The sequence below is a fragment of the Capra hircus genome, chromosome 20 (assembly GCF_001704415.2).
Source record: "Capra hircus breed San Clemente chromosome 20, ASM170441v1, whole genome shotgun sequence".
Lineage (NCBI taxonomy): Eukaryota > Metazoa > Chordata > Mammalia > Artiodactyla > Bovidae > Capra > Capra hircus.
In genome coordinates this window covers 39,270,285-39,292,816 of record NC_030827.1, presented here as the reverse complement: position 1 = coordinate 39,292,816, position 22,532 = coordinate 39,270,285, and the positions used below count along the sequence as shown (strand labels likewise).

At 43.7% G+C, this 22,532-nt stretch overlaps 1 protein-coding gene across 1 annotated transcript in view; it reads left to right on the top strand.

Moving 5' to 3' along the window:
- The window catches only part of TTC23L (tetratricopeptide repeat domain 23 like), a 64,462-nt gene continuing 47,262 nt past the window's right edge, over positions 5,333 to 22,532 (top strand). The window contains exons 1-4 of the mRNA XM_005694815.3: positions 5,333 to 5,487; positions 6,633 to 6,707; positions 11,242 to 11,422; positions 14,996 to 15,119. Coding sequence (XP_005694872.1) covers positions 6,640 to 6,707; positions 11,242 to 11,422; positions 14,996 to 15,119 — 373 coding nt within the window. The 5' untranslated portion in view covers positions 5,333 to 5,487; positions 6,633 to 6,639. The remainder of the gene's footprint in view (positions 5,488 to 6,632; positions 6,708 to 11,241; positions 11,423 to 14,995; positions 15,120 to 22,532) is intronic.

Genomic DNA, 22,532 nt, shown 5'->3' with positions numbered 1-22,532 from the left:
TGTCAAGCATTCAGGGAGTGTGTGGCACATTTGTGAACCAAAGGACAAAAGCGCATTGATGACAGTCGCCATAATTGGGCCAACAGGAGCTGGTAGGGAGCAATCGATGTGGGTGGGTTCCAGTAAATGAAAAGACTCCCTTGAGGAGTAAATCCTTAAGAGATGGAGGTGGGTAGAAGGGAAGAGTCATTTCTGCACACTCACTATAAGCCAAGCCCTAAAAATGGGAAGAAACTATTTCAAGAAGGGTGACTGGATGTACCAGATTGTTAGTGGAGAATGTGGAGGGGAGAGAGAGGAGCAAGACACGGCCAAATAATGTAGGATTTAACAAAGGAGAAGGGTAGTAAGAGTTACCTGTGTGTCACCATCAGATGTTTCTAAACCTATACATTTGTGTCAGGTTAAATTGCACCCCACTCCAGTACTCTTGCCTGGAAAATCCCATGGACGGAGGAGTCTGGAAGGCTACAGTCCATGGGGTCGCTGAGGGTCGGACACGACTGAGCGACTTCACTTTTACATTTCACTTTCATGTATTGGAGAAGGAAATGGCAACCCACTCCAGTGTTCTTGCCTGGAGAATCCCAGGGACGGGGGAGCCTGGTAAGCTGCCGTCTATGGGGTTGCACAGAGTCGGACACGACTGAAGCGACTTAGCAGCAGCAGCAAACACACTCTTCATAGGCAGAATAACACCCTCCCAAAAAACACCCTCTTCATAGGCAGAATAACACCCTCCCAAAGAGGCTCATGTCCCAATTCCTGGGAATTTAAATAGTTTATGTTATATGGCAAAGGAAAATTAAGTTCTCAAATAGAATTAAAGTTGTTAATCAGCTGACCTGATTAGCCTGATACAGAGATTATCCTGGGTTATCTGGGTGAGCCTGCTGTAATCAAAAGGCTCTTGTAAAGCAGAGGAAGGAGTCAGAGATTTAAAGATGTTATACTGCTGACTGTCAAGATGGAAGAAGAGCTGAGAACCAAGGAAGGTGGGTGGTTTCTAGTAGCTGGAAAAGGCAAGAAAACAATTCTCGCTGAGAGCCTCTAGCCTAGCCAAAAGGAGGAGATAATAAATTCCTGTCGTTTTAAGCTGCTAAATTTGTGATGACTCGTTACAGCAGCAAGACATAACAGAGGCCAGAACCTCTACTAATGGGGAGCTCCTGAAGATGACACAGTTTACTGTTATTGAATATGAGTAATAAGCCAGGCACTCTGCTGGATGCTAACGGTTCAGTGGTGAATATAAAGCTCCTGCTCACAGGACCTCACATCGGTGACTCTGCCACCGAGCAGACATTCCATGTTCACTGGATGGGTGGGTAGGTGGAGATTTAGATGGATGAATTGCTTATAAAGCCCTGCATCATGATCTCCTCTTAGGCTGACTCATTCTCCTGTCTCTTCCTCTCATTCTTTCTCCACGTATTTATTTTTGGCTGTGCCGGGTCTTCATTGCTGTGTGCGGGCTTTCTCTAGTTTTGGCAAACGGGCGCTGCTCTCCAGTTGCAGTGCATGGGCTTCTCTTTGTGGTGACTTCCCTTGTTGCAGAGCATGGGCTCTAGGGTGTGTGGGCTCAGTAGTTGTGGCACACAGTTTTAGTGGCATGTGGAATCTTCTTGGACTAGGGATCGAACTGGGTGTCCTCTCCTGTGTCCCTGGCGTTGGTAGGCAGATTCCTAACCACTGGACCACCAGGGAAGTCCTCTTTCTCTCATTCTTAGTTGAACCTTTTGTTGTTTCTTGAACCGATTAAATTTGCTCTGTGCCCAGGACTTTGCGCTTGCTATTAACATCCTATAATGCTCTTCTTGACATTGGCCTGATTTGCTCCCTTATTTCCTGTGGTCCCTCCTCAATGCCACCTTGTCAGAGAAGTCCTCCTTAATGACCCTGTATAAACCAGCACAGCCCTCCCCAGCTGCCCATATCACTTCCTAGATCCCTTGCAGGGCTTTGTTTTTCTTTGTATAATTTGTTACTTTCATGTAAGGTGGTTCATCCCTTTCCCAAAGCTGGACCCCTTAGCAGAGGCCTGAGACCAGCTAGAAGAAGGTTTTCTCCTAATTCACACAATGCATGCTCAGTCACTTCAGTCATGTCCAACTCTGCAACACCATGGACTGTAGCCAGCCAGGCTCCTCTGTTCATGGGATTCTCCAGGCAAGAATACTGGAGTGGGGTTGCCATTTCCTTCTCCATAATTCACACAAAGTTGTTGCCTATTCCCTAAGCCATCTGCCTTTTTCTAACTTGCAGAGACATCGGTGTTTACTAGCAGCCCTATGTTTTTCTTCACCTGGTAGAACAGAAGCTCCAGGAGAGCAAAATATCCATTGCTTTGCCTGCTGTTGCTTGCCTACGGCTTAAAAAAAGCAGTGTCAGGCAGATGGTAGGCATTCAGTAGGTATTCTTCCTTAAGGGATGGACAGATACATGGAGAAACTCTCAAGTAAATGGAGCGCAAACAGCCTCATGTGTGTGACTATGAGACCACAGATGGGACACCAAGGGCACTCAGAAGAAAGACATCCAACCCTGCCTTGAGAGGCCGGAAAATGTGTTTTAAGAAATTACACAGTCCATGAGAAGGTCTATTTGGATTTCCTTGTCCTCAAGTTTCACAGTTCCTGGGTTTGGAATAATCTGGAGATAATCACATTTGATTGGGGATTGGAAGACTGTAGAAGGAACCATCTGCACATGGTTGGTTCCTCTATGTGATTTCTGCAGTAGCAATGCTTAATCAGGATAAAGAGAGGAACTTTGCGTGAAGAGGCTGTATTAATAAAAGCACTGTCCCAGATTACTAGCATTTCAATTCAGAGTCAGTAAACAGAACTGAAGCATACCTACTATTGAGACAGAAGGGAAAGGGCAGGACACAAATGCTTGATGATGGAGTGAGGCTGCTGGGATGCAATAAAGACCAGCTGAAACCAAGGTGGCTTTAAGAGTAGCCAGGTCATTGATCTTTAGCTCATTATACCTTCATTGTAATACTAGAAATCACTCCTCTTATGCCATGCCAGTTCCGACATGGGCCATAAAAGGCCAAAAAGTGGGCAGTGGCCCAGTTCCTGCGAAATCCCTATACTGGTGGCTCAGACAGTAAAGAATCTGCCTGCAATGCAGGAGACCCAGGTTGGGAAGATCCCCTGGAGAAGGGAATGGCAACACACTTCAGAGTTCTTGCCTGGGATATCCCATGGACTGAGGAGCCTGGTGGGCTACAGTCCATGCGATCATAAAGAGTCAGACACGACTGAACGACCAACACTTCCTGAAATAGCAAGATTCCTCCCTATGAAATTACTTAGACCATAAAATCCTATGGCCCCGTGCCCTGAGGTCGCTCTCACTGAGCTGACTGCTTTCTACCTATGGAATGTGTATCTCTCTAAATAAATTTGCTTTCCCTTTACTGTGGCTTGCTCTTGGATTCTCTCTTGCACTAAGCCAAGAACCCTTGCTTGGCAGTCCATCCTAAGGATTCCTGCAGACTCCAGGACGTGGTGATATTTCCCTCTTCTGCAGCTCCATAACTAAGCTTACATTTGTAGCCAAGGTTGAAATGCAAGGAAAGAAAAAAAGTCACAGAGGTTTAGAATTCTAAGAGTCTTCAAGTTCTTCTCATCTGATTTCTAATTTTACAGATGAGGGCAACGTGCTTCTGGTTAGAACTAATTAAATGGAGATGGCACCAGAGTGTTGGCTTTAGGAATGAGAATTCAGTGGCTGTTCCAGCACCTCACTTCCCCTCACGAGGACCAGCAAAGCAAGTGTTAAGGAAAGAGAAGTTATATTACTCTTGGAAACAACCTCATAGGCACTTCCAACAATGACAGAACATTAAAACTTCAACGAAGACCAACTTGTAACAAGGGTAAGGGAGATGTGTCAGAGAACAGGAAACAAGTTCTTTTTATCCTCATACATGTTAAATATTATTCATAGAATCACAAAAATCTTTGGTTTACCCTCACAGAATCCTGGAACTGGAAGGGGTTTTAGAAAGCAAGTGGTGAAAATACTCTCACAGTAGAGGCGAGAAAATCGAGTCCCCTAGACTATGACCTACCCCAGGGCTCAGAGTCTGAAGCAGAACTCTGCCATTTCAAAGCCCAGACCAGTGCTCTCATCGTAGTTTCATGCTGAGGATTCTTTTAGGAAACAGAGTAAAGCAGGTGGGATCTTTCTGAAATTCTGGCTCAGGAGCTTGAGGGTAGAGATTTAAGCTTTAATAGGTCATCCAGGTTTAAACTTATGGGATATTAAAGCAAACTCACTTAAACAGCTCCTCCAACCTAACTCCAGAAAGGCTATCTTGGCAGTCCTGGAGCAGCAGCAATTAAACTTCAACCAAGGAACTGGAAAGAACAAACACTAAATGTAAACACCACCTGTCAAGTTCTTGGTAAATATTTTCCCTCTACTGAGCTTGCTCGTTTTTGAAAAGGAGAGTACATACCAGTTCCAATTTGACTTGTCATAAGCCCCTAACTCATTGTGGGGTTCATGACAACTCCTTAAACACAAGGCTACTTGAGCCAGTGCCATTTATTTGTGTGTTGACCACAACTGCCCCTTCACCTGGCAGATCTAAATGATTGTTTTCACTGTGTGTCTTTCAGGCCACTGAAGGTGGGTAGGATAAAGCTACATGGTGTATAACTTTGCGCTATGTAGTGTTTGCCAAGTGTGCCCTGTACCCTGGAAAATATTCTCTGAACTGCCAATCATTAGCAAAACTAGTGGTCCATTTCTTAAGCAACCGACTCCCTACACTCCGCTCCCCTACTCACGTGTAGCGCGAATTTTACCAGGAGAGGCAACACAGACGGTGCCAGCACCGTCAATAGTTCTGAGGCTTTCCTCCCCGTGCCCGAGACAGAACACCCGGGGAACTGCGGAGTGCAGGGGGCTCGGAAGGCGCAGGGTGTCGCTGAATACAGCCTGGGTACATCTCATCTTTAAACAAGGTCGTGGAGCCCGAGGCCCCATTCCATCCTTCGATGGGATTTATCGCCTCTTTCCGGGCCTTCATCTCGGAGAGGTAAAGTCAAATTGAGGAAAACAATAGTAGGCGGTAGAGCTGCAGGAGAGGGACGTGTCAGGACGAGACTCGGAAATTCCTCATCTCGCCTGAGAGGACCGGGAAGCCTCCGTGGCGGCAACAGCTGTAGTTGGCTGGGGCGGCCCGGAATTCCGCAGGACCGGAAGTGTCCGCGTCGCCATGGCTACAGGCGCGGACGCTAAACGCCGCCCGCTGCATTCCGTTCCTATGGTAACACCATTGTCTCCCGAGCCAAAACCCCGGCGGCGAACGCGGAAGGCAGAGCTAGCTGAGCGTCTCGCTTCCGCGAGGCAACCTGTGGCGCCTTGAACGAGGTCCGCAGAGGCCAGTACACTGAAGCGCCCCGCGGAAGTCGAGCAGAGGGTGCCAGGAAGGCTAGTTCCGTGCCTTCTGCCCTCCGCCAGGTACCCCGCGACACTTGCCTCTCGGCCGCCCTCGCCCTCTCTTCCGGCCAGGGCCTCTGCGGCCGGTGCACCGCTGACAAGAAGCCAGGGGGAACCTCCGACGGTGCTTGAAATGTGGTGTTTAGGTCTAGGAAGATGAGACAACTGTAGAAACGAAGAAAGCGATTTGCACTGGAGAGAGGGGCCAGAATTTGGTGTTACAGTTCAGGTCCATGGGAAACCTCACAGGAACAGAATTTAGGAGATTGAGAAGTCAGAACCTCTCCCCCTGGTCCACAGTGTGTGTGTGTGTGTGTGTGTGTGTGTGTGCGCGCGCGTGTGTTTGGACTGGGCCCTCTGCTTTGGCAGCGTGGAGCCAACTGGACCACCCGGGAAGTCACCGGCTACAATTTTGAAAGTAGAGAATAGAAAGACAAATTAGTGACTCTTTCCTTTTCGTCTTTCGGTGCAGCCTTAGTCAGAGACCTATTCAGGGCTCAGGTGGGAATGAGTGACTTTCTGCAGGGTGAAATTAGGAGAGACTTGGTGGGTGCTAATGTTCATAAATAATTGCATTCCGTTTGGATTGGATTTAGGTAATGGGGATAGCCACGAACGTTCAATTTAGAAAATAAATCATTTTTTTCTTTTTTTGCCATCAGTTTTCACTATTTCCTCCATCAGTTAATGAAAGCAATCAAAATAGATGCATGTGTTTTAGCTCCTTAACTAGGATCACCTACTAAATAGTGAGACGTCTCTAGGGACATGAAGAGTTAACGAACACACTGTTAGTATGTTAGTCGTGAGAGCTGATTATCTGCAAAAACAATATCTGACTTGAGTAGGAGATCACAGTTTCCATGATTCAGGAGATGTAAATGTGTTGGCTTAAGGGGTAAGAAAGGTCAGAGATTTGGGAGGTAATGTGGAATAAAAGTTAAACAATAGAAATTTAACTCAGGGATTCAATTTGGCAAATGTCTTTAATTTCTGCTTTCCAGGTCCACCATTCATGAGTGTGTGTGTAGTCTATTTGTGGATTTAGGATGGGTTATATATTTGGGCAGTTTCAGTTTAATGCTAATAGCATCCAACAGAGGGAAAACAGAACAGACTTCTAAGTGTTTTCTTTCAAAGCTAACCTCACACGTGATTCTTGGCAGGAAGAAGATGCGAGCCAGCCCCATCCGCATCCCAACTGTCACCAGTGACACCGACTGGGACTTCTGCTTCCATCTGTAAGTGCCACAGAGTCTTAGCATCACTTTCCACTGGCCTGATACACTGGGACCTTCACTTTTTTTTAAATATGAAAATATTTTGTTTTTCAGTGTTTACATTTTATGTTCTTTAAAAGTATGTTCAAATTTGGTAGACTTTTTTATTACATTTTTTTACTTTGTATTGAAGTATAGCTAATTAACAAGGCTATGATAGTTTCAGGTGGACAGTAAAGGGACTCATCCATACATATACATGTATCCATTCTCCCCTAAACTCAATTCTTCTCCCATTCAGACTGCCACATAACACTGAGCAGAGTTCCCTTTGGGACCTCCACTTAAGGCCAGTCTTGGTGAGAAGCTTTGCATGCATGTTATAGGGAAGATTGAGATTCTGTGTTGTTTTCTAATAACAGTTCCGCTATAATGCCCATTTGTACTTAGGCAACCTATACAAGGGTTTCCCTGGTGGCCCAGTGGTAAAGAACCTGCCTGCCAATGCAGGAGACGTGAGTTCAATCCCTGGTTTGGGAAGATTCCCTGGAGAAGGAAATGGCAATGCACTCCAGTATTCTTGCCTGGGATATCCCAGGGACAGAGGAGCCTAGCAGGCTACAGTCCATGGGGTCACAAAGAGTTGGAGAAGACTTAGTTGGAACACACACACATGCAACCTATGCAAGATGGAAAAGGAATGTTTTTTCCTTATTTAAGGGAGGTTTCAACTCTTTTTTTTTTTTTTACAAAGATAATTTTAACAAGATTGATAAAGTCATGGAGAATTAAAAAGTTAATGAGCAAATTGAAATTGTTTCATGAAATAGTCTCTGTCGTGTCCAACTCTTTGCGACTGCATGGACTGTAGCCCACCAGGCTTCTCTGTCCCTGGGAATCTCCAGAAAAGAATTCTGGAGTGAGTAGCTATTCTCTTCTCTAGGGGATCGTTCCAACTCAGGGATGGAACCCAGGTGTCCCACATTTCAGGCAGAGTCTTTGCTGTCTGAGCCATCAGGGAAGCCCTTCATGAAATAAACAATAAGTAAATTAAAAATTTTACACATAGCAACTAATACTTATTGAGCAAATACTATGTGCCAGGCACTGTTCTAGTTACTTATATATACTAACTCAATTAATTTCTCTAACAACTCTGTGAGGGAGGTACTGTAATTACCCCATTTTTTAGATGACGAGTATAAATTAAAGAAAGGTTGGGCAGTTTGCCCAAAGTCACATAGCTAGTAAGTGCTGTTCAAACTGGGTAGTCTGACTTCAGAGTCTGTTCTTTAACCACTTCTCTATACCAGGGCTTTTCAACCTTGACACTGTTGACATTTTGGATTAGATAATTATTTGTTGTGGGGCTGTCCTGTGCATTGTAACATCCTTGGCCTCTACCTATGAGATGTCAGTAGCTCCGCCCCCATTGTGACAAGCGAAGTAATCTCCTGACATTGCCAAATATCCCCTGGGAGCAATATCATTGTTGGTTGAGAACCATTGCTCTATACCAATGCTATCAAGTAGAAATATAATGCTAGCCAAAAATCTAATATTAAATTTTAAGTAGCCATATTAAAAAATAAAAAGAAATAGGTAAATGTAAATACTATATATCAGTATATACATAATATTATATAAAATAATTAATGAAATATTTTTCTTTGTATTAAGTCTTTGAAATTCAGTGTGTATTTTACACTGCAGCAGATCTCAGTTCAGGCCAGCTACCTCTCATGTGCTTAACAGTCAAGTGTGTCTAGTGGTTAACATGTTAGTGTAATTCATTCTGTACCATCTTATACAATATTTTAAGGATTATATAACTATAAAAATTGAATTTAAAAATGTAGAGTTCAGGAATTTTTATGGTGGTCTGGTGGTTAAGAATCTGCGTTTCAGTGCAGGGGAAATGGGTTCAAACCCTGGTCGGGAAACTAAGATTCCACATTCCCCATGGAGCAACTGAGCCCACTCATCACAACTTGAGAGTTTATGCACCAAAATGAAAGATCCTGCATGATGCAGTGAAGAACCTGCATGCTTCAACTAAGACCCAATGTAGCCAAATAAATAATAAAATTAGTATTTTTTAAAAAAAGAAAAAATGTTGAGTGCATAGTAGAGTATCTTGGAAATAGATAATTCATATCTAATTTTACTAACAAGAATTCACATTTATGATGGCAATATATAGAATAAGTTAGAAGCTGAGCAAGGCAGATCATTCATTTAACTTTTTTTTTTTTTTTTTAATATTTTTGGTCATGCAGCACATGGAATCTTAGTTCCCAGACCAGGAATCAAACCTGCATTCTTTGCTTTGGAAGTGCAGAGCCTTACCCTCTGGACCACCAGGGAAATCCCTGGCCTAATCTTTTTATTCTGACTATTCTTTGAGCTATCTATCTGGTCAGTATTCTCCAGGTATCTTTCTTACCTTTCACAGCAACAAGTTCAAAGCTAGTTCAGGGCTTTGCAGTCTCAAGTTATATATCAAGACTTGAATGTTTCTTCTTCCTTTGAGGCCCTGCTATTAAAGCTTGGGCTTATTTTGGGCTTGTTTTTAATATCAAAAGTTAATAATATTTTTGGTGACCCCAGTAGGTTGAACTTCTGCTCCAGGTATATGAAATATACAGCCTAAGCAAGGTCTTCTGTTGAGGGACTAAGTTTTCTTTCTGTGAGTTTCTTGAGTTAGGCTCTCTTGCCACAGATTTCCTCTATCATCAGTCTTTTTCAGGCATCTTGAAGACCTTACACTTCCTTTTTCCAGTCATTTGTTCATCATTAAACAAGCAGGTATTTTTTCCTGCTGTGACCCAGATATCAGGGTTTCTTAGAAACAAATGAGACTCAGTCCCAGCCCAGGTGATTTTAGTTACTAGGAAGCAAAGAAGACTCAGAAACAGAACAAATTTTGAAAAAGACTGTAGTGTGAGTCGCACTATAGTCGAAGTTGGAGGAAACTTTGGCAAGCCTGTAGAGGGTGTTTGTACTACTACTCCAGTGCAATATTTCCAGCAGAGATGACACTCCATTTGGGTCTTGGAGGAGTATGGAATTCACCAGGCAGAGATCAGGCAAGTTTAACTCCTATTTCCCAATTTCATGGCTCTGCCAGGCTTCTCTCCCTTTTCCATTGAGTTTTTCCACGTCGTCTGAAAGCACACTTCTGTTTGTGGACTGAGCGCAGTCCTGCCAGGGCCTGGGCCTGGGCCTAAAGAAATGTTGCTACCCTGTCCACATGGTTTACCCACATGCCTAAATAAATATAGGTTATTTAGAACAGAACTCTGGATGGATATTAACATGTCATTTATTTGAACCTGGTGTAAAAGGTTACATTTGACATTTATTTTCCTTCTAAATTTTCTCCTTCTTGTATTCTTACAGCAAGCATTCATTACTTATCTAATTAGTGGAAAAGAAAGGTAAAATTTATTTTGAAAACTATGCAATTGTTGAGCTTTTTAAAACTATCATGATTACAAAGGTGATTCTTTGGGGAAACTTACTTATAATTAATTAAAATTTCTGCTGTTCCTCTTAAGATCTTAGAATTCCATTTCTTCTGGATCACTTTATGATTTTTCTGGTAGAGTTAGGATATGGTTATTTCTTTTGTTAACATAGGATTCACTCTTTGGACTTCATCACATCAATTACCCATTCATAATTATGTTTAGCACTGAAATCTGAGATTTATGTTGTCTCTGTGTATACATGTGTGTATATGTGTGTATGTGTGTGTATGTGTGTGTAAGCAGGTGGGATAGGGGTGCTGGGGAAGAGGGAGAAGATTTTTCAACCCACTCAGCTCTTTTTCCAACACATTTTTGGTTTATTTTTTTTCCCCCTATAATTGAAAAGGTCATTTCTCTCCTGAATCTGCAATTGACCCAGTGTGTGTTCCCCTCCCTTCTCCTTGGTAAGACCACATCCTCTTTAGTTAGGGTTTATATTGAAGCTTTTAAGAAATTTTAAAGAGGACATGTGAAGTTCCAACCTCAAAATGTTAGTTTCCTTTACCTTATTTCACTGTGTACATTTTTGCCCCTGGTTTGGATCAGAATTTAGAACACTAGGAATCTTGGAGATCTTCCAATTCAACATCCTAAAGTCATGGAGCTCATAAAATAATAATAGCTAATGTTAAAAGAGCACTTACTAAATAGCAGGCACTGTGCTAAGTGATTTATGAGTATTACCTGACTTAATCCCATAACCTCATTAGGTGAATGTTCACATTGACTTCATTTTACAGAGAAACAGATTAATGGCTTACTTAAGGTCTTATGGTTGGTAAGCCGCAGAGTTGCAGCTGAGTGGGTAGTTCAACAAATCTGTTTCATTTGAACCACTACATTGCTGTTCTAATTCTGGGTTTTGCAGGTGACATGAGTTTGCTACCTGGCTGTATTCTTCAGGTCTGTTTTAAAGATTATATCCCCAGCCCCCAGTTGGGAGGGCTCTGTCCTTCAGTGCCACCTTGTTTGAGATATGCAAAGGTCAAACCTCACTCCATGTCCCTCTCTGGTACCCGCAGGTCCCAGCAAACGAAGATCCCAGAACATCAGCGAATAGATGAGTCATCTCCCACTAGTGGATCTGAAGAGAGTGAGGAAGACACCAAAGTCAAGGAGAAGGTCATAGACCGTATGTCTCATCCCAGAGAGAAACTGGCCCAATCCCGGAAGAAAATAGCTCAGCTGATTAAGGGGAAAAAGGTAAAATAAAAAATCACAAGGTTTTCCATTTTCAAATATATATGTCCATGATTAGAGAAACTCTTCCTTAACTTCAGACAGAAGGCCATGAAGTGAAGGAAGGTGTTAATATTTCTTTGTAAGTGGGAGAAAACAGAGCAGAGCATAGTTGGTAGCCAGCCCACCTTCCAGTTCCACACATGGGTCACTAAATACTTCCTTGGAGTATTTGTGCTCCTGACTTTAAACTGAAAATTGATGTTGGATCTTCCTGTTGCTATGTCGTTCTTTTAATTAACAAACAGTTTTTTTTATTTCTCCTGAAAGGTTTCAGGATAATACCTTTGGGGCAACAAGAAGTCCAGGGTAGTGAGGCAAGAGACTGAGAACAAGGGTAGCCAGGCGCAGTCTAGGCTCAGGCCTAGCAAGGATATGGTAAGATGCCTGTGGTTACAGTGGAATCCTAAGTAAAGCAAAGGACAGGAAGTGGGTGGTAGCAGCAAAGGTCAGAGAGGCCAGGTATCCATTTCCAAGAGCAAAGCCTGGACTTGGGAACTGGGACCTCAGAGCAAGTGTTTGGCAGGAGTGTTCAAAGTCCAAGAACAGGAGACAGCCTGTCAGTGACCCTCGTGATTAACACATAGGCACCAGCCTGCTCCCAGAGCGTTATTTATCAACAAAGAATTCTTACGCTGACTTACTGACTTCCTAGCCATTCCCAGACAAGGGAAAGAGTGATCTTAAAGTACTTGTGTGAAAGTCTGCAGATGGCTTAGGAAAGGCTGAGAGAGGCACCTCAGAGGACAACAGAAGTTGTTACTTCCCTGGATGAATATATCTGTAAATTTACCTGTGTAAACTACCCAGAAACTTGGAAAGGACCATCATCCTGACCCATTAGTATTTCATGAGCCTAGGCTAGAATGATCAGTTCTAGAAAGACAAGTACCAACTGCCGCAGAATGCAAATGTGAGCTTCTAAGATTTGACAGCTCCTTGACCACTTTGGATAATGACAGGGATTGAGATTTAGGAGTTAAATCTAGCCCACCCCAGTTCTCACCGCCCTGAAGGACAGGAGGATTGGCGGTGGCAGAGGCAACGCTGGGCTGACCTCTGGAGCCCATACTGGTTATCTCTGTGCCCAGGACAGGAAGTGTGGGGATGGATGAATACACAACGTCCAGAGCCAGGAAAGGACTCAAGGCCTTGGACTCTCATTCTAGGCATTTATCATGGTATTATGCTTCCTCCTCAGAATAGAACTTAGTATTTACTGTGCGGTTAGCCCATGAAGAACACTCACATGTTCTGACCGAACGGCCGTTTTTAAAGCCTGAAGGGAAATGTCCCTCTTACATTGTTTGCTTCTGTGTGTTTGAGCTCAGAGGGATGAAGCCTAAAGTGTAGAAGGATGTGGGAGTCACGGGGGTCAGAAGAGAGCAGTCCTTAGACTTCTCTATGTGTTACTCTGTAAGGGGGTTACAGTCAGATAATACAGAACAGATTCGGATCCTTTTGATATTGACTCACTTTCCTCTAGAGTAATTCTGTAAGGTGAGTGGTATAGATCCCTAAGTAGAAAAGGAAGCTGGGATGCAGGGTGTTCTTGCCTGAAACCTCACAGTCAGTAAATGTCAGAACCAGGATCAAAATTCCAGGCTTCCTAAAGTGCTGTTCCATCTCACCAGGAAATAAATGCCTGACTTTTTCAATCACTGCAGCTACCTGGTGACTGTGTATGTAAAGTTACTGACATCTATGCGTTAAAGATGTAATTCTTTGAATTCTTAAGAGAGCTCTGCCCATCAGTTCTACAGGGCCAGGGACTCTTTCCCCACCCCATCCTTATCTTTGCCAGTAGAGAGATGATTTATTCAGCAAGTACTGAATGAGTGGCCTCCTCTGTGCATGGAGCATACAGTAGTGAACCTGAGGAATAAACTGTTCTTGAGGAACGTATTTTATATTTGGGGAGACAGATCATAGACAAAAAATTTTAATTAATGGAATATCAGAGAGAGGTAAATGCCATGAAGAAAAAAAAATTAAAATTGGTAATGGGGTATAGTAAGTGATGGGGTGAGAGGCTGTTTTATTAAAGTGACCAAGGAAGGCCTCTCTGAGGTCAACAAAATGAAAATGACACAAGAGGGTAATGATCTATGAGAGTGTCCCAGGCTGGGGAACAGCAGGTGTACAAGCCCTGAGCTAGATCTTTAAAAATCCAGATATGCTTATGATCATAAATACTAATAAAAATTTAGAAGAAGGAGAAAAAGATGGAGGAGGAGAAGAAAAAGAATGATAAACACCTAGCTACTTGGTCACCATGGGCAGGTGCTAGTGAATGAACTCATTATTTGGAAAGCTGGTAAATTAAGGGAAAGATTAAAGTATATATCCTGTCCTTCTGTTGTGAACTGTACTGTTGGGTAACCAAGAAATAGATGAGGGGAGATTTCATTTTTATAAAGTTACTCCAGCTAACATGTGAAGAAGGAATGATAGAATTAGGATATCATCATTCTATTATCTTTTATAGATTTATTCATGTAGTTTTGCCTTCATTAGCAAGAGACAAGCAGAGATTAGGTGTCTTCTGACGGTAGAACATATGAAGTAGTTTTGCTTGGGGGAAAAAAAAAAGGCTAAAGGTAACCAAACTTCTAAATCCAAAGACCAATATAAAGGCAGAATGGAGGATGGAAGGGCGTGTTCAGTGACACCGGAAGGAGGTAGTCAATCCAATTTCCATCTTTGGGAAACACTGTAAGCCAAATAACTCAGTTTCTTCCATAAATAATTTTCAATAAAGAGAATTAGAAATAAATGTGGAACCCATGGATTAAAGGAGACTCAGGAGATAGATCTCAGTGTTTGGACAATCAAACTGCAACCTATGATGTAATTATTAGATTTATGGGACTAGGTATTTGATAGCAAGGAATCATTGTTAATATTTTGGTGCAGTAATGATTTTGTGGTTCTGTTGGTTTGGCCCAAAAAGTTCATTTGTGTTTTCTCTGAGATGTTGCAGAAAAACCCAAATGAACTATCCGGCCAGCCCAGTATTTCTAAGTCCATATCTTTTGGAGGTACTTATGAAATATGAGATGACTTAGTATCTTGGATTTGCTTCAGAGCCATAGAGGGAGAAGGTAGGTACATGTGGAGCATAGATATGAAACAAGATTGACCATGAGTTGTTACTTGAGGCAGCTAAGTGAGTCATTGGCCATACTGTTAAAATTTTTCACAGTGAGAGGTAAAAATAAGTCCCTCTGGCTGTGATGTAGAAAGTTAACTATGGGGGGGGCAGGGGTGGAGGCAGTAGGAGGGGCTGAGGTCACCCAGGTCATAGGTGAGGGTGGCTTGGCTTGGGTACGCATGGCAGGAATGAAGAGAAGAGCTTAGCTTTAGGACTGCCTAGTAAGGTGGAGCCAAAAGGACTTGCTGGACTGGCTGTGGGATGGGAAGCGGGGAGGAGGGGAAAAGATGACAGTGGATGCAGTCCTGCATTCCAGTGATGAGGTGCAGGCCGGAGATTTTCCTCCTTTCCAGAAAGCATGATGACTTGCTTGCTCTCTGCAGAACATTGAAGCAAATAAGGAGCTGATTCGCTGTGTCATCCTTTCTCGGATTATTTTTGGGGAAGAACACTGGAAATGTGCACAAGCTTTGGCCACCCTGGCTTATGGCTACCTGACACTGAGAGGTACTCTGTTTCCCAGCTGGGTGTGGGTGAGTGAGCCATGCTGAGCACACACACAACTGCAGTAGGGGGTGAGGATGACCAGGGGAGGATCCATCCTGTCCCCAACGCACAGCTTATCAAGAGAGGGGAAAGCCCGCGGGTGAGGCAGGCAGTAGGATGGGGTACTTAGAGATACAGATAATAGTGAGGGAAAGAAGGCGGAGGACAGAAGGCTGAAGGACAAAATGGGGTAGAGGAAGCAGAGCCGGTGAGGAAAGAGAAGAATCAGGAAGAGCCAACTGAGGGAAGCCAAGGGAGGAGAAGGCATTTCAAAAGGCACAGTGTGGTTTCAGCAGGTTCTGATGGCAGAGAGAAGTCAGATGGGGTGAAGGCTGAAGAGCGACCCATGGATTTGCCAATCAGCACGTCATTGACAACGGGTTTGGCACCAACAAGTAAACTCCGTGGGCCCTGGGAGAGCCCAGGTTCAGGAAGACAATTTAGGAAACTGTTTCTGAAATTCTGACTGGAGGTGAGGGCAACTTGAAACCAAGAGGGAGGAACCAGAAGCATTTGAGGGGGATGTTTGTCTGAACCGAGGGAAGGCAGACACAGCCCCCTTTCTTCGGAAAGATTACTGAGTGGGTCTGTGGAAGGAGGTTGGGCTTCATCTTCTGAAACTGACACTTTCTATGAGCACCCCCAGTAGACCTTGCGTTTTGCTTTTCCAGTTAGATTCCAAGCTGACTCAAGACAGGTAAACAGGTCATGCCACAAAAGACGCCGGCGGCACCGCCCTCTTTGCCCTGACTCACAGTTCTTCCCGCCACATGCATGGGCAACCACATTTGAGTCACAGGTTAGAGGGGGGAAAAGTTTTCCAGGAAAGGAAGGTGTTTTTGTGTGTTTGTTTTTTCTTGATGGGAAAAGCAACTTCCTGGTTAAGTGTCCACATAATATAATAGTGCTCAACCTTGCACCCAGACTTTCTGAAACCTAGCCTTGAGAAACCTGTCCTTGAGAACAGCCCAGGATCTTTTATTTCAGGTATAGGCTTTACCCAATTTCTTCACTTTAACTTAAAAAAAAAAAGTCTTTGGTCCTTCAAATAAAATAACAAAAGCTTTGAAAAATCACAAACCTTCAAGAGGGATGAATTCCACTTAGTTTTGTTGTCATTAATTCTGCAACTGCTTTAAAACGGATAGAATTTATGAGCCAGGCTTCCGTGTAGGCAGGACATATGCATCTGTGTGTGCTCATGCCTCGCTGCACACATCCGTGTTTTATGGACAGCAGACCTGCCTTCCTCATTTCCCTGGGAGCCTTTTCCAATACTGGGGGAATGGCTTCAAGCCAGAAGACTGATTTCTCTCAATAAACAATCTTGCAGTATTTAATGAGACATTTGTATATGGGAGATGTTGTGAAGAGGACTCTGGGAACTATAAGGTACAGAACGCACAGTCTTGGCCTTTAGAGAATTTACAACCTCATGTAGAAAGTGAGCTACACATAGGCAGCTATGATAAGAAAGCACCAGAAGGCAGATGCTATGTGACTGGTTTAAATACAGGGCTTTGGGGATGCTGTTGTTGTTCAGTTGCTAAGTTGTGTCTGACTCTTTCTGACCCTATGGACTATAGCACACCAGGCTTCCCTGTCCTTCACTATCTTCCAGAGTTTGCTGAAACTCATGTCCATTGAGTCAGTGATGCCATCCAACCATCTCATCCTCTGTCATCCCCTTCTCCTGCCTTCAATCTTTCCCAGCATCAGGGTCTTTTCCAGTGAGTCAGCTCTTCACCTCAGGTGGCCAAAGGATTGGAGCTTCATCTTCAGCATCAGTCCTTCCAGTGAATATTCAGAACTGATTTTCTTTAGGATTGACCGATTTGACTTCCTTGCTGTCCAAGGGACCTTCAAGAGTCTTCTCTAGCACCATAGTTCGAAAGCGTCAGTTCTTTAGCACTCAGTCTTCGTTATGATCCAACTCTCACATCTGAATATGACTACTGAGAAAACCATAGCCTTGACTAGATGGACCTTGGGGTCGTTGGGTGAAATCATTTCTTGCTGAAGGTAGTAAGTGATAGATTCAGGAAGAGGTACCATTCAAGAAGGTCCTTTGAAAAATGTCTAGGGTTGGGTGGGCAGAGGAAAGGGTGGACATTTCTGATGAATAACGAAGCCTGGGCAGAGGCCTGAAGGTGGGAAGGTGCAATGTGTGTTTAGAAAGCAATCAGCAGCCTGGCTAGCTACACTGAGGACTGCTCAGATGAGCCTGGAAAGGGCACCTGGGGGCAGGCTGTGGAACTAGTCCTTTGTTTGATAAACAGGGAGGACTAGTAGAGATTTTCTAGCAAGTGGTGAATAAATCAAAGTGGGCTTGTGGAAAGGTCAGTTTAGCAATGATAACTGGAGTGGAAGCCATCTCATCTAGCTGTTTACATCTAGGTGTAAACTCAGGCGGATGACAGGGCCACAAGTGAGAAGGTAAGGATTTGAGAGTCTGTGATGCACAGGTTACCTTTACCTTTTAAGCTAGAAATCCCACTTCTGGGACTCTTTCCTGAATCTACAGTTATAACCTGGATGAGACAGTATGGCTGAGGTTATTCTTTGCAGCACTGTTTAAGATAGTAAAAGATTGGAAACAACCAAGTGTGCTCATGAAGCACTAATATGCACAGTGGGGGTATGCAGTCTTAGAAAGGGCACGAGGAAGCTCTGTCTACAACCAGGGAAAGATCTCCTGGATCCATCTTTAAGTGACAGAGAAGGCACCATGCAGGACGGTGTTTGTAACCTGCCTCTTTCTGGGTAAGAAGGATGGGAGAGAAATGAGAATATGTGCTTATATTCATATAAAGAAATACTGAAGGAAACACAAGAAAGAAAAGTTACCTAGAGGTTGCTTGTGGTAAAAAACGATAAAATTGGAAGTGAGATCTCTCAACATTTACCTTTGCATAAATTTTGACTTTTGAACAATGGGTATGTGCTGCCTATTCCAAAAAGACTGTGAAGGGAGAATTGGCAGGACATGGCACTGGATTTGGGGTTGAGGAAAAGTGAGGCCCCAAAATGACCATGAAGTTTCAGGCCCCTCAAGGTGCTACTGTCAGAGACAAGCAGATCAGGAAAGAAGGTGGAGTGGAGGAGGAAACGTGGATCTGGTTTTTGATATACTGATTTTGAGTTGCAATAGCAAAAGCCACGAGTATATTTGAACTAGGTGCTGGAAAACTGGGACCAGAACTTGGGAAGAAAGCAAGGGAATCATAAGTATGGAGGAATATTTGAGACCAGAAATAGGGAGGGGCAATGGAAAATTATAAGTGTGAAGGCCAAGTTTGAAGTTATAGGAGTTGATAAAGCTTCTGGGAGGAAAGAGAGAAGAAAAGGAAGAAGTGAAAAGACAGACCTTTGGAGAATGGACCCATTTATGGGAGGGAATAGGGGACCCTGGCAGAGTGAGCACTGAGTCAGAGAAGGTTTATCAAGGAGAATCAAGTTAGTGCAGTGCCTTGGAAGCCAAGAGGAGAAGCCAGCAGCTAGGGTGTCTAATGCTGCCATGAGATGGGGATGCAAGAAACCGTGACCAACTGATTCAGTAGGACACCTTTGGGGACGTCACAAGAACCTGCAGAAGGGTTGGAGCAGAAGCCAGATCCCAGGAATGAGGGGAAGGCACAGGGGCCAGCAGTCTAGACTATGTATGTCACGTCCTGCATAGTGAAAGGGATGTGGGGAAATTGAGGATAGTTAGGGAAGGCAGAAAAGTCACATGTAATTTACAAGAGGAGGAGACCTGGGAAGATTTCTGGCAGTGAGGAAGGAGCCAGATAGAGTCTGAAGGTTTTAAAAATAGAACAATGGATGCGATGGGTCCATGAGTCAAAAATGAGAGAACACAAAGCCTTTGCAAAGCAGAGTATAAAAGGCTGTGGGCTGGTGAAATAGAGTAAGGGGACACTAGAAATGGAACTCTGTCACCAGCTGATCTGAGGAGAACCATCCTGAGGCTAGGCTTCCGTGGTTGAGAGAAGGGCAGGTGGAGAACAATGGGGTGGCCGGTCACCTTGCTACCGCTGTTTCCAAGTGTTTAGGAGGAAATAACAATATGGACAGGCAGTTTCCTGAGGCTTTTCCTATTTTTAATGAAGCAGTGAATTAATCTGTTAGCCTGTTCTTACTGGGGCCTTTCCGAGTATCTGGGGCTCTGTTATAAGTTCTGCAAAACCCCCAAAAAGAAGTATAAGTCATGAACCCTACCTTCTCTGTCTAGTTGGTTAAAAAAAAAAAAAAAACTGGTACAGGAACAAAAAGGAATGATAAAAAACCCAGGTGATCAGACCTTCAGGAAGCCTGGTAGCTATCTGAAGTGAGTGTGCATTTGAGAAGGCAGTCTTTTATAGAGATGCTGTAAGCAGCTTTATGAAGAATGTCCAGAGTGTGTAGAGACAAGTATAATAAATTGCTTAAGAGGTACGGACCCTGGTAGTAATGATAATAATGGCTAATATTTATTTAAACTCATTTCCCACCAGTGTGCCAGGCACTGTTTAGTCCTTTTTCATGAATTAAAATAATCCTTGCAACAACCATACAAGTTAGGAGGTATTTTCATTGCTGTCTTATAGATGAATAGACTAAAGTACAGGTAGATTAAGTAACTCATGCAGGTAGTGGCTAAGCTGACTTCTGTACTTGGAAGTCTGGCCCTAGACCCTGCTCTCTTAATCACTACTGTGAGAACTTCCTAAATATAGGTGATGTTCTAAGGTGACAAAGGCTGAGGAGCTCTGAGCAGATTGTCTGTGGCCTGAGTCAGAGTAACAGACATCAGTGGTGGAATCTTATCCCAAATTAAAGAGAAATGATTGATACATTGGGTGAACAATCTCCGGACCCCTTTTCCAGTTTATCAGTATGTGCTTGTGATTTCTGAGTCTCAGGTTTCAGAAGCAGGTCTCGCTGCTGCCCTGATTTTCACTTCTGTAGTTGCTGCATTCCTGGTGCAGGGAGAAGGTTGGTGTCCTTGGTTTGGGAAAGCAAGTAAAGGAAACTGACTTGGTCTTGGAGCAGACGTTGGAACTGGGGAGTTGGGACCCGGAGTCAGGGAACAAGGTCACTGATCTGTGAGTGTCCTCTGGAGAGAGAGGAAATGAATCTTACATGTATACATATATGCAGATGCTATTTTTCCACAAAAGAGGGTGTTCTTGTAATTACTAAAAAGCAAATTCTTTTTAAAGCATTAGATTCTGATTCATCATATTTTTTATCATCCTGAATTTTCTCATGTAGGGAATGTTATAAAAATATTATCACAGAGTGACATTTTAAATTTTTATTTTATTATTTGGCTGCATTATGTCTTAGCCGTGGCACATGGGATCTTTGTTGCATCATGCAGGATCTTTCATTGTTGTTCAAGGATTCTCTAGTCATGGCGCTGGGCTCTAGTAGTTGCATTGTGTGGTCTTAGTTGATCCACGGCATGTGGGATCTTAGTTTCCTGAACAGGGATTGAACCCACGTCCCCTGCATTGCAAGGTGGATTCTTAACTGCTAGACCACTAGGGAAGTCCCAGAGTGAGTTTTTCTTTAAACAAAAAAAGGACTTTTTTCACTTTAGAAAACATTTGTCTGAAGCTGTGGTCTCTAAACTCTTGAGAATTAGCTTCCTTAGCACTAAAAAAGTTTTCTGTGCTCTCCATAAATATGTATTTATTATAAACTATGTACAATAGTATTAAATATTATAAATATTCATTAAAATGGAAAACAACAAACACTTTTTTTAAAAAAAGAGAGAGAAGTTTTTATCTCCTCCTACACACCCTAATGGCATCTTGCATACCCAGAGGGGTATACACATCCCACTTTGGAGACCAGAGTGCATTCTGGGAAGGGTAAAGGAGTCATTTTTCTTTAGGGCTGAACTTTCAAGTTTAATGAGCTGTTTAGTTCAATTTACTTAAGGCCCACTGGTCACGAGCTCTGCTTTTTCATCAGAAGGACCACAATGCAATGAAGGGGAGACAAGAAACTATATAATTAACTAGCTGATGCGTTTAGAGGAAGTGTTCCTCTTGGGGATTTCAGAAGTAGTGCTGGGCCCCCAGGGCTGGGGTGTGGGGCTGAGGGGGAGACTTGCAAAGCCCCAGAACGACTTCAGGATTTGTTTCTCATTTAGGAGCCCAGGAGCAGTGTTGTGCTGATCCGGGAGTGGTTTTCAGTGGCTCATCCAGTTTCACTTTTCTCCTTCCTCTACACCCCGGGAAGCATCTAAATGTGGTTCCTGCTCTCCTTACTGACACACTCCCAAGGGCCCAGCTGATCATGGAAAGTATTCTGTCTTCATGGCCTCAGGCTGTTTCCTCCTAGTGGAAACCCTTTCTCATTCTTCTCCATCAGTCAGAACGTACTTACTCTTTGGGCAGAAGAGTCCCACTTCCTGCATACTTTACTAAGTCACTATTTCTCTAAGTGTGGTCCTCAGACAGCCTATATCAGTGTCACCTAAGATAGCTGTTATAAATCTGAACCATTGGTTCTCCCCTTAGAACTTGCAAACCGTAACTACTGGAGGCCCAGGACTCTGCACTGTAACAGACGCTTTCTATGCAATTTGAGGACCCTGTCATCTGGTAACTTGAGATGTAGCCCTTTCTTTGGCGACAGAGTCTGTTTTTCTCTTCCGTTGCGACTTACAGAAAGGGCATTTCTGAGTATTCTAACAAAGACTTCTTGGCTTCCGGGTCACTTTTAGGTCTTTCAGAGAAACTGTGTTCTCATTGTTGTAATTCATTAAGGAGGACCTGCACATTTGGAACATATGAGGGCTTTAGGCTTTAAAAGCAAGTCCTTTAAATCATCTCTAATGCCCCTGACTACACTGTGCCGTGAAAGCAGCTACAAAGGCCAGTGCTGTGTGCTGTGTTTAGTCACTCAGTCATGTCCAACTCTTTGCAACACCATGGACTGTAGCCCTCCAGGCTCCTCTGTCCATGGAGATTCTCCAAGTACTGGAGTACATTGCTGTGTCCTCCTCCAGGGGAATCTTCCTGACCCAGGGACAGAACCCAGGTCTCCTGCATTGCAGGCGGATTCTTTACCATCTGAGTCATCAGGGAATCCTAAGAATACTGGATTGGGTAGCCTATCGCTTCTCCAGGGGATCTTCCCAACCCAAGAATTGAACTGGGGTCTCCTACATTGCAGGCAGATTCTTTACCAGCTGAGCTATCAGGGAAGCCCCCCATGGGCCAGAGGGAGAGCAAACTGGGGGCTGGGTTGGGAGGGGCAAGTCAAAAGCACAGTGGGTCTCCTTCTGTGGCTGGGTGAATATGTTTCCCAGACCTCGGGTCTGCGAGGATGAGAGCTGTGTCAGCCATGGGTGGACCTCAGAGGGCAGAGGAGAAG